This window comes from Arachis ipaensis, chromosome B01 (assembly GCF_000816755.2).
Source record: "Arachis ipaensis cultivar K30076 chromosome B01, Araip1.1, whole genome shotgun sequence".
Taxonomy (NCBI): Eukaryota; Viridiplantae; Streptophyta; class Magnoliopsida; order Fabales; family Fabaceae; genus Arachis; species Arachis ipaensis.
Genome location: NC_029785.2, coordinates 131,137,934 through 131,150,415, shown reverse-complemented (window position 1 = coordinate 131,150,415; position 12,482 = coordinate 131,137,934). Strand labels below are relative to the sequence as shown.

General features: G+C 36.2%; 3 protein-coding genes and 1 non-coding gene across 4 annotated transcripts; 3 read left to right on the top strand and 1 right to left on the bottom strand.

The window, feature by feature from the left end:
• Positions 4,643–6,839, top strand: LOC107614729 (UPF0481 protein At3g47200-like). The gene is made up of 2 exons (XM_016316871.2): positions 4,643–4,859; positions 5,219–6,839. The coding sequence occupies exon 2, from the start codon at positions 5,239–5,241 to the stop codon at positions 6,517–6,519; it is 1,281 nt and encodes a 426-aa protein (XP_016172357.1). The 5' UTR covers positions 4,643–4,859; positions 5,219–5,238; the 3' UTR covers positions 6,520–6,839.
• Positions 6,547–9,242, bottom strand: LOC107639188 (ubiquitin-conjugating enzyme E2 32). The gene is made up of 5 exons (XM_016342635.2): positions 8,865–9,242; positions 8,151–8,282; positions 7,942–8,026; positions 7,383–7,546; positions 6,547–7,307 (listed from the first exon to the last, which is right to left on the bottom strand). Exons 1-5 carry the CDS (start codon positions 8,970–8,972, stop codon positions 6,858–6,860), a joined length of 939 nt encoding a protein of 312 aa, XP_016198121.1. The 5' UTR covers positions 8,973–9,242; the 3' UTR covers positions 6,547–6,857.
• On the top strand, positions 9,590–11,242 carry LOC107639147 (probable bifunctional TENA-E protein). Its single transcript, XM_016342582.2, has 3 exons — positions 9,590–9,850; positions 10,161–10,378; positions 10,748–11,242. The coding sequence occupies exons 1-3, from the start codon at positions 9,695–9,697 to the stop codon at positions 11,061–11,063; spliced, it is 690 nt and encodes a 229-aa protein (XP_016198068.1). The 5' UTR covers positions 9,590–9,694; the 3' UTR covers positions 11,064–11,242.
• On the top strand, positions 11,411–11,482 carry TRNAH-GUG. The gene has a single exon. It is a non-coding gene; the product is annotated as a tRNA-His (tRNA).

Below are 12,482 nucleotides of genomic sequence, written 5' to 3'. Positions count from 1 at the left end.
TCAAAAATTGAATTGGGTATTCACTCAAAATTGTATAAATGTTTCTTTAGGAAAGTACTAACATTTTTGTTAACACTTACTCAGGGCCAAACGAGCCATATTTTAAGCCCTTTCAAGTTTTTCATCAGTGATCATTTTTGCAGCTAATAAAAATGATCCTATGATCAAGGCTATTTGAGAACTTCTCGTTGGCACGTGGAAGTGGAAGAGTTCTTTGAAGCATCTCAATCATCATCCAAGAAAAGGATCAAATTAAAATGCCATATAATAATCATAACAATTAAGGAATTATTAATTTAGATAAAGTATATTTTTTTTATTGAAATTTGTTAAAAATTTTAAAAATTATTTTATTTAATTTCATCTTTAAAATTTTTAAATTGCATAAAATATATTTCTAATGGTTAATTTTTTAAAAAAAATTAAAAATAATTCGACAACAATTTTACAAGAACAATTTTTATTATATATAAACAGGAAAGTTATGCTTTACAAGTTAATTAACCAATAAAACCCCAAAACGCGCTGCAAGGGTTACGTCCCATACACGCGCTATATAAAGATCCCGCGTATATATAACTACCAAATTTAAAAGATTTGTTTCCTTCTTGGTTCTCCTTATTTCTAGATTTGCTCGTTCTTCTTCTCGCGCGTCTTCCCCTGCTTTTTTCGATCGTTCTTTTTCCCTCCTTTCTCACTGGTTTGTTCTTCGTCATTTACGTTAGTTCCTCTCTCTGTAACTCCAGCTTCGTTTTCTATTCGATTTTTTGTTTTCTGAAATCAAAGTTTGAATTCGTTTTGAAGATAATGGATGATTCAACCTCAGATTGTCAGCAGAATCAGGGCGAAGTGGATTATGAATTTGAATCTAACGAAGTTCCTGAGGTTTGATTTACATACGATTACTCTAAATTTTGTTGCAATAATTTGTATAGCATTGTGTAGCTGAATAATTCGTGAACATTGACTGTGAAACTAACGCGTGAACATAAATATGTGGATTGAATCTAATGTATTAGTTTTGATTAATTATTTGGAATTTATAGCAGACGCTCGGGTGTAGATCAGAATTTTTTTGGTGTATTTTTGCGGGAAGTGTGGGTGTATTTACAGTTTATGGCTTTTTCTGTTATTTTAGCTGAGTTGTTGTCGTTCGGGTGTATTATACCAGACATGATTGGGTGTGTTTTTAGTTTTTGACATGGTGTATTTTGCAGCTGTGTATTTACAGTTTATGTTTTTTTTTTGTTATTTTAGCTGAGTTGTTGTCGTTCGGGTGTATTATATCAGATATGATTGGGTGTATTTTTATTTTTTGACATGGTGTATTCTACAGCTTCTCTCTGTTGTTGATGACCAGTTTGTTCTGAAGGTTGGAATGACCTTTACCACCCTTGAAGATGCTAGAAAATTTTACAGGAACTACGCCAAGGCTGCAGGTTTTTCTACAAGAGTTCGGAGCACAAATAGGAAGGGAAACGAGATTAAGAATCAATTGATTACATGTAGCAGAGAGGGAAAATGGAAATCTAAAATATCTCTGACCGAGAAGACGAATCCGACAGCCGGTTTAAACTGTCCTGCAAGAATTTATATACACACATTGAAGGATATTGGTGCTTGGATCATTTCAAAAGTTGTGCTGGATCATTCACACCCTTGCTGTCCAAGTAAAGCAGAGATGCTCAAACAGCACAGGAAACTAAGCATGTCCATTCATCGTACAATAGAGAATAACGAGAAGGCTAGTATCAGACCAAGCAAAACTTACCAATCATTTGTTGCGGCTGCCAGGGGTCACCGCGAGTTAAATTTTATTAAAAAGGATGTGAGGAATTACATTACGAGAGAAGTGCGGAATGTTTCCGAACAAGAAGATGCAAAAAAATTCGGGAAATATTTGTTAAGAATGAAAGAGAAGAATCAAAATTTATTTTTTGAGCTTGAACTCGAGGAGGATCAATCAATTAAGCTGGCTTTTTGGGCCGATGCAAGAAGCAGAGCTGCCTTTGAGTATTTCGGAGATGTTATTTTATTTGACACCACATACAATACAAACAGGTAACAAACTGTCCCTGTTTATGATGCTAAATTAATGTATTTTTATGAATCCGCGGCAGAGATGTATATTGGGTGTTTTTTGGTGTATACAAAGTATTTGTTGGGTGTACCTAATGATTTTTCATTATGCACTATGGTATTTGGTTTGTGGTTCTTTTGTCGGGGTGAATCACCACGGTCAGTCAACACTTTTCGGATGCTCTTTGATGAAAAACGAAGAAATTGAATCATTCAAATGGTTATTTCAATGTTGGCTTTGTTGCATGGAAGGAAATGCTCCGAAAGGGTTTCTCACCGATCAATGCGCATCAATGAAAAGGGCTTTAGAGGCTTGTATGCCAACAACAATTCACCGTTGGTGTATTTGGCACATCATGAAGAAGATTCCAAGCAAATTAAACGGGTACAAGGGACATGCAGAAATTGAACAAGAAATGAGCCAAGTTGTTTGGAACTCTCATAGGAAAGACTCATTTGATAGTAATTGGAATGATTTTCTACTGAATTTTGGTCTTGTGGACAACAAGTGGCTTTCAGGTAATGTTTGTTTAAAATCTGCAGCAGAGGTGTAAATTGAATTTTTTGGGGGTGTATTTATAGTCTGTGTTTAGGTGTATTCTGCAGATCTCTATGAAGACCGTCATATATGAGTTCCAATCTATCTGGATCACCACTTCTGGGCAGGGATGAGAAGCACACAAAGGAGTGAGAGCATGCATTCATTTTTTAACAAGTTTATTACCCGGAACAACTCGCTTATTCAATTCGTCAAACAATACGATAATTGGCTCAGAAGCAGGGAGCAAGCAGAGAGAGAATCAGATGCTGCAGATTTTCATACGGTCATACTGTGTGCAACCAAATCCTCCATTGAAGCTCAGTTTCAAGATGTGTACACTCATCAAAAGTTTAGGAAAATCCAAGCACAATTCAGAGGAAAGGCGAATTGCATCACTAGATTAACGAATTCCGCTCTAGGCTATTCAGTATACGAAGTCGGAGAACAAGTTTCCAGCTCAATATTCAACAAGTTTGTGGTTACTTACGACTCAGTAGCAGCCGAGGTAAAATACCAATGCTTATTATTCGAGTCAAGAGGGATATTGTGCCGTCACGCACTAAGCGTGTTAAGCTTTGAACGAGTAAGCCAAGTGTCACCGAGATATATACTGAAACGATGGAGTAAAAAGGTAAAGAGGCGACACACACACATCAAGAGCAGTCACGACGAGCCACTGTTGGAGCCAAGAAGAAAGAGGTTTGACCAATTGGTTTTTCGTTCGCAAAATATTTGCGAATTTGCATCCGAATCGGAGGAGCTGACTGCAATTCTGCATCGTGCGTACGATAACGTCATGGTTGAGATGGAATCATTGAAAGCCAAAAGGAAGGGCATATCTTCTTTATCTCACGAAGACGCCAACTTGGAATCCATTAACGAGCTTCAAAGCCCTCCAAAGATTCGAACAAGAGGACGTCCAAAAAATTGGCTAGGTTCAAAGTTGGACAAACAGATTGCAAATGCTACAAAGAAGAAGAAAATGAAAGCTTTAAACGAGGTAAAAGTGATGTTCTTTAAATACGTGGTGATTGAGTTTAATTTTCTCGTTAATAGTTTAGCTAATATGTGAGTTTGTTATATTCAGTTAAACCTCTTTGATGCTGCATCAGTGGTGCATTCAAATTCCAGCCAATATTAAGCACGTGTTATGAGTTATCAGTTCAGGGTACCAGCAGCAGCAGATAACTCTTTGGGTGTATAGTTACAGAATATGAGTGTAAAAGCACTGTTCGTTTGGGTGTATTTATGAATTTTCTTGTATTTCACATTTTACATATATATACATATATATACTTCAGAACCTTATTTTTATGTTATAAAATACTGTTTGTTTTTTTTATAACGTTTTAAAGGTTTTATGTTATAAAATACAGTTTGCATATGGATGGTTTTAAGTATTTAGGGTTCAGAGTTTTAGGGATAAAGCATGAGGGGGGATAGATTTTTGGGTGTATATTTAACTTTCTTTGGGTGTAAAAAATGGCAGGTTATGTGTGTATATTTGGTTTGATGTTTTCCTTCATATTATAGTACTTGTAATTCATATATTATTACGAATTTGGATCCTCTAAATTTTAGATTTTCACTTTAGATGATAAAGTGAGATTTTTCACCATTGAATGCTTTCTCTCTTATGTTTTCTCTTTGTCCTACCTATGAAATAAATGATGATAGATCATAATTTACCTTCTAAAGTAAAATTTAAAATTTAGAGAATTCGAATTTTTCTAAAAATTTAATTGTCATGATATATTTAATACAAATAAAAAATTTTAAAAATAAAATTAAAATGAAATAAAATTTATAAATATTTTTAAATTTTTTGTAAATGTTAAAGACAAAAAAATATACTGCTAATTTATATATCTCATGAAAAAGGGAAACCGCCTCGTATCAATTACCGTAAACAATTCTAAAATTGTTTGTCAAGTAATCAATCTTCGCCTATGCAGTTCTTGGAATTATGTTTTCCTATTAATTCATTGTTTTATCGTATTATTTTCCCTTATCACCCTTGTCAAGTTATCCAGTATTCCAAAGTTTACTTGGTTAGCATAATATAACAAGTTAACAACAGCTGCAGTGGATTCGTGAAAAAAAAAATTCTTTCTGAGGTTTCTAAGATATAAAATTAACCAATGCAATGCTATTGCACAGGATATATAGGGAGGAAACAAACAGATTCGCAGAACAGCAATTCAGAATTTAGATAATTGAAATTAGACCCCACCTACAGGTTTATGCACTATTTTTTTTCTCTCTCAAATTTATTTAATCTGTTAGAGAAAAAAAATCTTAATCTTCTCCAACAGAATATCCTAATTTTTGTTACTTAGGTTTCTGTTTTCTTTTCTACCATGAATTTTTCCATGTAATATATAATATAGTAACTATATACAATTTTGAAAATTAACATTGTCTAAATCTGTTATTCTTAACATGTAACTGACAAATTTGAAATATGATTGATCGGAAAGCTTGATGTATAAAATATCAACTGAAATTGAATTTTGTTCAGCCATAACTCCTGATTTCCTATCATCAATACCATATGATGAAATTTTTTTCAGCTAACAATTTTCCTTTTCCTTTTAGCTTGTGAGTTGTGTCCATCAATGGATATGCATAAGAGAAGGAAGAACTTCATGGAAACCAGCATTGACAAATCCAAGGAGCTTTTGAAAAGCATGGACCGTGGCCATGTTTCAGATATCAGTATGACAGAAGTTAACAAAGATCTTGTGGCATCAATTAAGGAAAAACTCGAAGCGATTACATCTTTGAAATCCATCTTCAGGGTGCCTACGAAGCTTCTACAAGCAAACCAGAAGGTGTACGTCCCTACTAAAGTGTCAATTGGACCTCTTCACCATGGTAACGAAAATCTCAAAGATATGCAAGATCATAAGTGGCATTACCTCTACACATTGCTCAGCCGCGAGCCGAACATGGAAGCAAGTTTGCATGAATGTTTGAAGGCATTGAGAGAGTCAGAGAAGACAGCACGGAATTTCTATGCAGAAGAACTCAATCTCACAAGTGATGAATTTGTGGAGATTATGTTACTTGATGGTTGTTTCATCATTGAGCTTTTGTTGAAATATGCTATAAAGAGTGTGAGACGCCTTGCTGACCCCATATTCGCCACGCCAAGGTTGCTATATGATATCCGGTGTGACTTGATCTTATTAGAAAACCAAATACCATTGGTCATTCTTCAAAGGTTGTTTGAGATTGTACCCATTCCAGTGAAATGCAATTGTACCCTCCCGGAACTTGCAATCCGTTTCTTTAGAAACATGCTGCCAGGAGACAAGGAATGTGTTACTATGAGGTTTGGACAAGAAGGTAATCATTTGCTTGACTTATTCCAACAGTGTTACCTACCAACCTATGCAAGGGCGCAGTCGAAAAAACTCCCGACTGTAGAGGATCTCAAGTATATCTGTGCCACCAAGCTTCGGAAGTATGGCATTAAGTTGATGAGGTTCACAGCCAAGAGCTTGTTAGATATAGATTTTCACAATGGTGTTCTTGAAATTGCTCCACTCATTACTCATCAATTCACGGAAATACTGTTCTCAAATCTGATAGCATTGGAGCAGCATCAGAAAGATGTTCAGCCATTCACTTCTTATGCGTTCCTAATGAAAAACATCATCAGCGATGAAAATGATGCGAAGCTCGTTCGCCATCTAAGGATTGTCGCGAGCGAGAAGGGTACGGAGAAAAATGTTTGTGATCTATTTAAGGGGCTTTGCGAGGGAGTGGAATATGTGGCGGAAAAGTTCTATTTTGCGGGGCTTCATGAACAAATAACTGAGTATAACACAAATCGAAGATCATGGTGGAGGAAAGTGAAGAGCAATTGTCTCAAAACTTGCACTTGTACATGATTCTGGATTACAGTGTTGCAATTTTACTTGTGCTCACTCTAACAAAGCTTTTTTTATTTGCCTATTTTTCAACTGTAAACCATGAAATTGTTTATCCTAATAATTGTCATCATCCCCGGTAAATACAAAGTTCATGATAGTCATAAGCCAATCATATAGTGGCCGAGAGGAATATCTGACACCGCATATTATACAAGAAATGCAATATATTTCATATTAGCATAATTACAAGACTTGGTTTATAAAATTTAACTCGAGTTTAATGAGCTTGATATACCCTATGAACTACGTGGGGCTAATAATCTTTATCTTGGAGAAAACATGAGAAACGAATACATCTACGACCCACCATTCATGAAAACCGCACCATATTCTGTGGATTTGATGAACTTCTTCAGCAAAAGGACAACAATTGCTATAGTAAGTCCAATAGCTGCCAGTGTGAACAAGCGATCATCAGGCTTTTGGACCCTCGTCTCTGGTTTCAGATTTTGTATCATTGTATTTGACTTTTGGAGAGACTGAGTGCTAGAGACAGCCGATGGAATCTCTGTTGAAGCTTCAATTCCTGCAGGATTAGGATTAGCATCGATAGGAAGTTCTTGTTCTTCAACAATTTCATCAGCTGCTTGATCTGCAATCTCCTCTCCAGCAGGTAAAGCCTCAGGATTTTGCACATCAACCTCGGCCTTGGCCTCTTCAATTCTGGGTTGTTCTTGTTCTTCGGAAGTCTGTGAGGGGCCAAGTTCAGGAACTGGGGGCGCCTTGCTTAGCATATACTCGTGTATCTGAGACAACAGAGTACACTCAGCATGGTATTACAGAATAATGCACTAGGGAGAAAGTAATAAGAATTGTTCTACCTCATCAATCAGTTTTTGCCGCTCAGGAGTCCCAAACCTTGGCGCTGCATCACGGGATTTAATTGCCAATGTGCGCCTCTCTTCCTTCTTGTAGTCTAATGAGCCCAATGCACCATTTGGGTTGGTTGGCATGAATGCAATCAGTGCAACTAAAGCAGTCCTTACTGCCAAAAGAAATTCACATCAGCAACATACAAACCTTCCTATTAAAGGAAAAGTGTGAAGCATTAATGGTTATAGTTATGGTTCATTAAGGTAATGAAAATTGCAAATGAAGAAACAATCAAGTAACGAAAATGATGCGTACAAATACAATCACCTTCTAAACTGATAAATATTCCTTCAGTACAATCACTTAGTTTGTTCAGTATTTTCCCAATAAGTTAGCGCTGGATAATTAAAAATAGAGACGGACTAATGGCAACAGAGTAAATACAAAACAATATATTCAACATGAAAATTACAAGAAATATTTAAACAAATACAAGAGGCGAACCGAGATACTATATGAGATGTCAAGCATCATTTAGGTGAGTCAAGAGTGGAAAGGAGAACTTACCGCTCCATGATGGTTGCCAATGCTCAGGGTGATGATTAGAGATGCTCAAGCAAATCTTGGTTTGGGTCTCAAAACGACCATTAGGCTGAAAAGGAAAACAGTGAAACTTATAAGCATGTTGGAATTGAGCTTTTAAGTTCAAGATACGCTGATCAACATGAAAAATAAAATAAACTCTACTCAATCTAGAGGGTTAAGTAAGATCTTACGGTCAAAAGCATAAATGAAGGTGGTTTGAATGGATATTCTGCTGGCAACTGAATCCGCCCATGATAAATACCACCCTCAAATTCAGTATCACGAGGCCCCCTAATCGCAAATTGCCATTCAAATATATTTTCCTGAAAATAAACATAATAAAGTTGTTCAGGAAAAACATATAAGATCCCAAAAACAAAACAATAAGAATTAATTAGCAGATGCCAAGTTCCAAATAAGTATGTAAAGATGCAAACTATGCGAAAATAAAACAGGTGAGTGAGCAAACAATCAGAAACCTTAGAGAACACAATATAAGAAAATATTAATAGCGATAGAGGTTTCCCTAATCTGGTGTGCATTAATTTATACCATAGCTTGAGAGCGATGAGCTAAATCATTTAGACGTTCTAAGAGTATGTTTGGAATGAATTCACTCAAGAATGGAATTCTTTTTTCTAATTACCTTTCTAATTCACAACTCGCAAACATCAACAAGCTAAATCAATCTATTGAATCACCTGATAATATTATTAGCAATTACGGCAACCAATTTTTTATTGGGGATAGAACAAGACAAAATTGAATTGCTACCGATAATATCGGGGATCTCACCGTTGAATCTCCCTTTCATGTCTCAATAATTCTCCGATAGCCATGTGATTATATGGAATTCAAGAATAAAGCAAGAGATAAAACCTAAAACTAAATTAAGAGAAAGAAACCTCAAGCGGGAGGCTCATGAAATCATCAGAAGGGTTGGATTGCATCTCTTTGACCTCCTGGAGAATGCGCTTGACGGCAGGGTTCTTGAGGTTGTACTTGTCCGCCATTTCCGATGCGATCTCTCTCTCTCTCTCTCTCTCTCTCTCTCACGTTGAGATTGATCTCTCTCTCTCTCTCTCTCTCTCTCTCTCTCTCTCTCTCTCTCTCTCTCTCTCTCTCTCTCTCTCTCTCTCTCTCTCTCTCTCTCTCTGGTTAGTTAGAGTTGCGTGGTTGACAGATACTTAAACAGAGATCATAGCTCAGAGGTTGGGGAAATGATTGGTGTTATGAAATGCAGAGAGAAGATATAATCAGATTAAGGATTAGACATGGAAATTATCGCGGGGACCTAATTAGTAATTAAATTCACCCGAGGGAATTCGCTCCTCGATGGACACGTCACGATGCGCTTCTTTTCTTACGTGTCTCGCTTCTATTGGAGCGAAGTAGCTCTTCTTTCGGATCTCACTACACCTTATTTTTTCCACTATATCATTTACAGTGCTCATCTTCTCTAATCTTATTGGGCTTTAGGGTGTGAAGCCCAATATTAATGCCACGATTGGTTAAGTTGAGGCCCATATCATGACCAAAAAAATCGTTGAGGCCCATAGTTTTTGTGTCTGCCACGAATTCCCCACTGATCACTGGAAAATTCCTACTACTCACTCTATAAATGTATGCTTTACTATGCTAATCTTGCCAGCTACAAAGTCAAAGATGAAAAAGTGCACAACCGAATGACCGATTACATGTGAGAAGGTGAGAGAAACACAGAAGAAACGAGAAGATGGAAGAAAAGTTAAAGGCCGAAGAGAAGAAAATCGGCATGACCGAGGCTTGGTTGAGGAAGCACCGTCTTCTTCACACTGGAGCGACTAGACACCCTTTCATTCTTAGTATTCGTGATGGCACCGTCGACATTGCTGCCTTCAAAACATGGCTCGTAAGATATTATTTTTATTTATTTCCTTTTGCAAGGTTCTGATTTTAGCTTCCTTTCCCTGATTGGTATTTTATTTGACTCTTTCTGTTCATGTTCAATGATCAAGCAATTATTATTATATTTTTCTATAAGCATAGCTGATTTTTGGTGGCTGATAGCATGATGAGCATGATTGATTATTATATGATCACGATTTCAATGTAGTAGTAGTAATTAGTTACATGGCTCGGGTAATTGAGCCTTCAATTTACCGGTTGCTATTTTTATTTTATATATAAATATAATATACATAATAGTACACATTATGCAGGCACAGGACTACTTGTTCGTAAGAGCTTTTGTTCCTTTTGCTGCAAGTGTTCTGATAAAAGCTTATAAGGAATCAGATGACAACACTGACATGGAAGTGATATTGGGGGGTGTGGCTGCTCTCAAGGATGAGATATCATGGTTTAAGAACGAAGCCAACAAGTGGGGTATTTCACTTTCTAATGTTGTCCCTCAAAAGCCAAACAAAAACTACTGTGGGTAGGTATATTAATCATATATAATCATAGTCCATTTGTACTATTATATTGAAAGTGGAAACACAATAAGTGGTGGACAAAAATTTTATGGAAGGTATGGTTTTGGATTGGGATTAAAGGTCCAAAGATATACATTTGGTAATATCATAAAGGACTTAAAAACATGAATTTAAATAGTAGCAAAATATGTAATTTGAAAGAGCACAGTATTCCAAGAGGACTCAATCTTTCTAAGACCAAGTTTGTATTTGGATTTTTTCTAACACACATACATTTCCTTATGGCACTTAATATTGATGAAAATCATTTAATGATATTTTGTCACATTAACTTAACATAGCTAAGTCTTATGACATGGATGCTGTGACAGGTTGCTGGATAGTTTGACGAGGCCAGAGGTAGAATATTCTGTGGCTATTACAGCATTTTGGGCCATTGAAGCAGTGTATCAAGAGAGCTTTGCTCACTGTCTTGGAGAAGGATCCCAAACCCCACAAGAATTGAAGGAGACTTGTGAAAGATGGGGCAATGAGGGTTTTGGTCGGTATTGCCAATCTCTTCAGAACATTGCCAATCTACACCTGCAGAAAGCTTCTGACGATGAGCTGAAGAATGCTGAAGTTGCTTTACTAAGTGTTCTTGAGCACGAGGTTGAGTTTTGGAACATGAGCTGTGCAAGTGTCTGAACTGATTTTGTTCCAACTTCCAACAAGCTTTTTAAAGCTTTTATAAGTGCTTGTTTATTCGGTAATATATTGTATGAAATGTTACGTGTTTCGTAGGGAAATAAAAAATAAAAGAATGGTGTAAGCTTAAACAAGCTACTGGAATGAATAATAATACTGAGAAAGTTTGTTTAAGGAAAGCTACTGCATAGCAAATTCTTAAGCCTGTGGATGACTATAATTGAAAGCCTCATTTTCTTTAGTCTAATCTAAGTATGCTTTGTTAATAGTTAGTAGATTGTGCGTAAATGGCTCAACGGCTCAATGCTTGTTTAGTATTTCATTGTTTAACCAACATGAACAACAAAGTGGCTGTAGTTTAGTGGTAAGAATTCCACGTTGTGGCCGTGGAGACCTGGGCTCGAATCCCAGCAGCCACATTTTTTTATTTTTCCATATTGTATTCTTCTTCGAGTCTGGTTTATCTACACTACTACTCACTACGATCCGAAGTGTTAGTTTTATTAATAATAAATGCACTATCGCTTTGAATGCTTAAAATCTTAGCCAGCTGAAAGCCAGAGTAAAGACATGCCAATAAATTTATGAGAATAAGAAAATTAAAAAATCCAAGTAATTAACATATAGCTATTTAATGGCATTTGTGGAATTATCACGATAAGATGCTTTCGTCTTAACAAACTCATTTTGATTATTAAAGAATAAGTATAAAGCATCAAATTAAAATGGAACATGATACTCCACCGAGAGTGCACTTTATTTGATATATAGATTATTCTATTCCAGCCACAATGGTCATTCTTTGCTATTAGTTTACATTTCATTAATGGACAGAAATATTTAATTTCCTCCCATTCATGTATATATATAAGGAGATCCAATCTCTTCTCATAAGTCATAACCTATTCATTAGCAACATAGTATCCATATATGGCTGACTTGCAACGAAAGATTAATGCACTCAAGGGCCTGGTATGTGTGCTAAATAGCATAGATGATGGTGAAACTCAAAGTGCTCCTCCGGCATCGCCACCACCACCACCACAATCATGTCCGAGGCCGGTTCCCGGAAGAAATCATCGCATGTCTGGAGAATGTTACACTCGCCAGAGCATAAAAGGACTCAGTAACCAAACAGGTCGCATTGAAGGCAATGCTAACGGAGCCATCAACTTTGGCGACTTGCATGTGTAAGCCACTCAAACGGAGAATTAATCATAAAGTCATGTATTATATGATGAATGAGTAAATACTAAATACATGATTACATGTTAGAATAAACTCTCTCGTTGTTGTACGTGACTACTTCTTTAGTTAAAAGAAGAAATAATAGATTAGCTAATATATATTACAAGAAGATTCATTGGTGTCAAGCTCCAAATAAACACACAAAAAGAATAATCAAACGGGTAATTTTAA

What these genes read in the sequence shown, in the direction of transcription:
- LOC107614729 (XM_016316871.2), top strand. Translation starts at nt 5,239, where the DNA reads ATGGATATGCATAAGAGAAGGAAGAACTTCATGGAAACCAGCATTGAC.
- LOC107639188 (XM_016342635.2), bottom strand. Translation starts at nt 8,972, where the DNA reads ATGGCGGACAAGTACAACCTCAAGAACCCTGCCGTCAAGCGCATTCTC. An exon ending in TCATGAGCCTCCCGCTTGAG is followed by an intron (nt 8,283 to 8,864) that starts GTTTCTTTCTCT and finishes GTTTATTTTCAG; the next exon opens with GAAAATATATTTGAATGGCA. An exon ending in CTTCATTTATGCTTTTGACC is followed by an intron (nt 8,027 to 8,150) that starts GTAAGATCTTAC and finishes TTTCCTTTTCAG; the next exon opens with CCTAATGGTCGTTTTGAGAC.
- LOC107639147 (XM_016342582.2), top strand. Translation starts at nt 9,695, where the DNA reads ATGGAAGAAAAGTTAAAGGCCGAAGAGAAGAAAATCGGCATGACCGAG. An exon ending in CTGCCTTCAAAACATGGCTC is followed by an intron (nt 9,851 to 10,160) that starts GTAAGATATTAT and finishes CACATTATGCAG; the next exon opens with GCACAGGACTACTTGTTCGT. An exon ending in CCAAACAAAAACTACTGTGG is followed by an intron (nt 10,379 to 10,747) that starts GTAGGTATATTA and finishes ATGCTGTGACAG; the next exon opens with GTTGCTGGATAGTTTGACGA.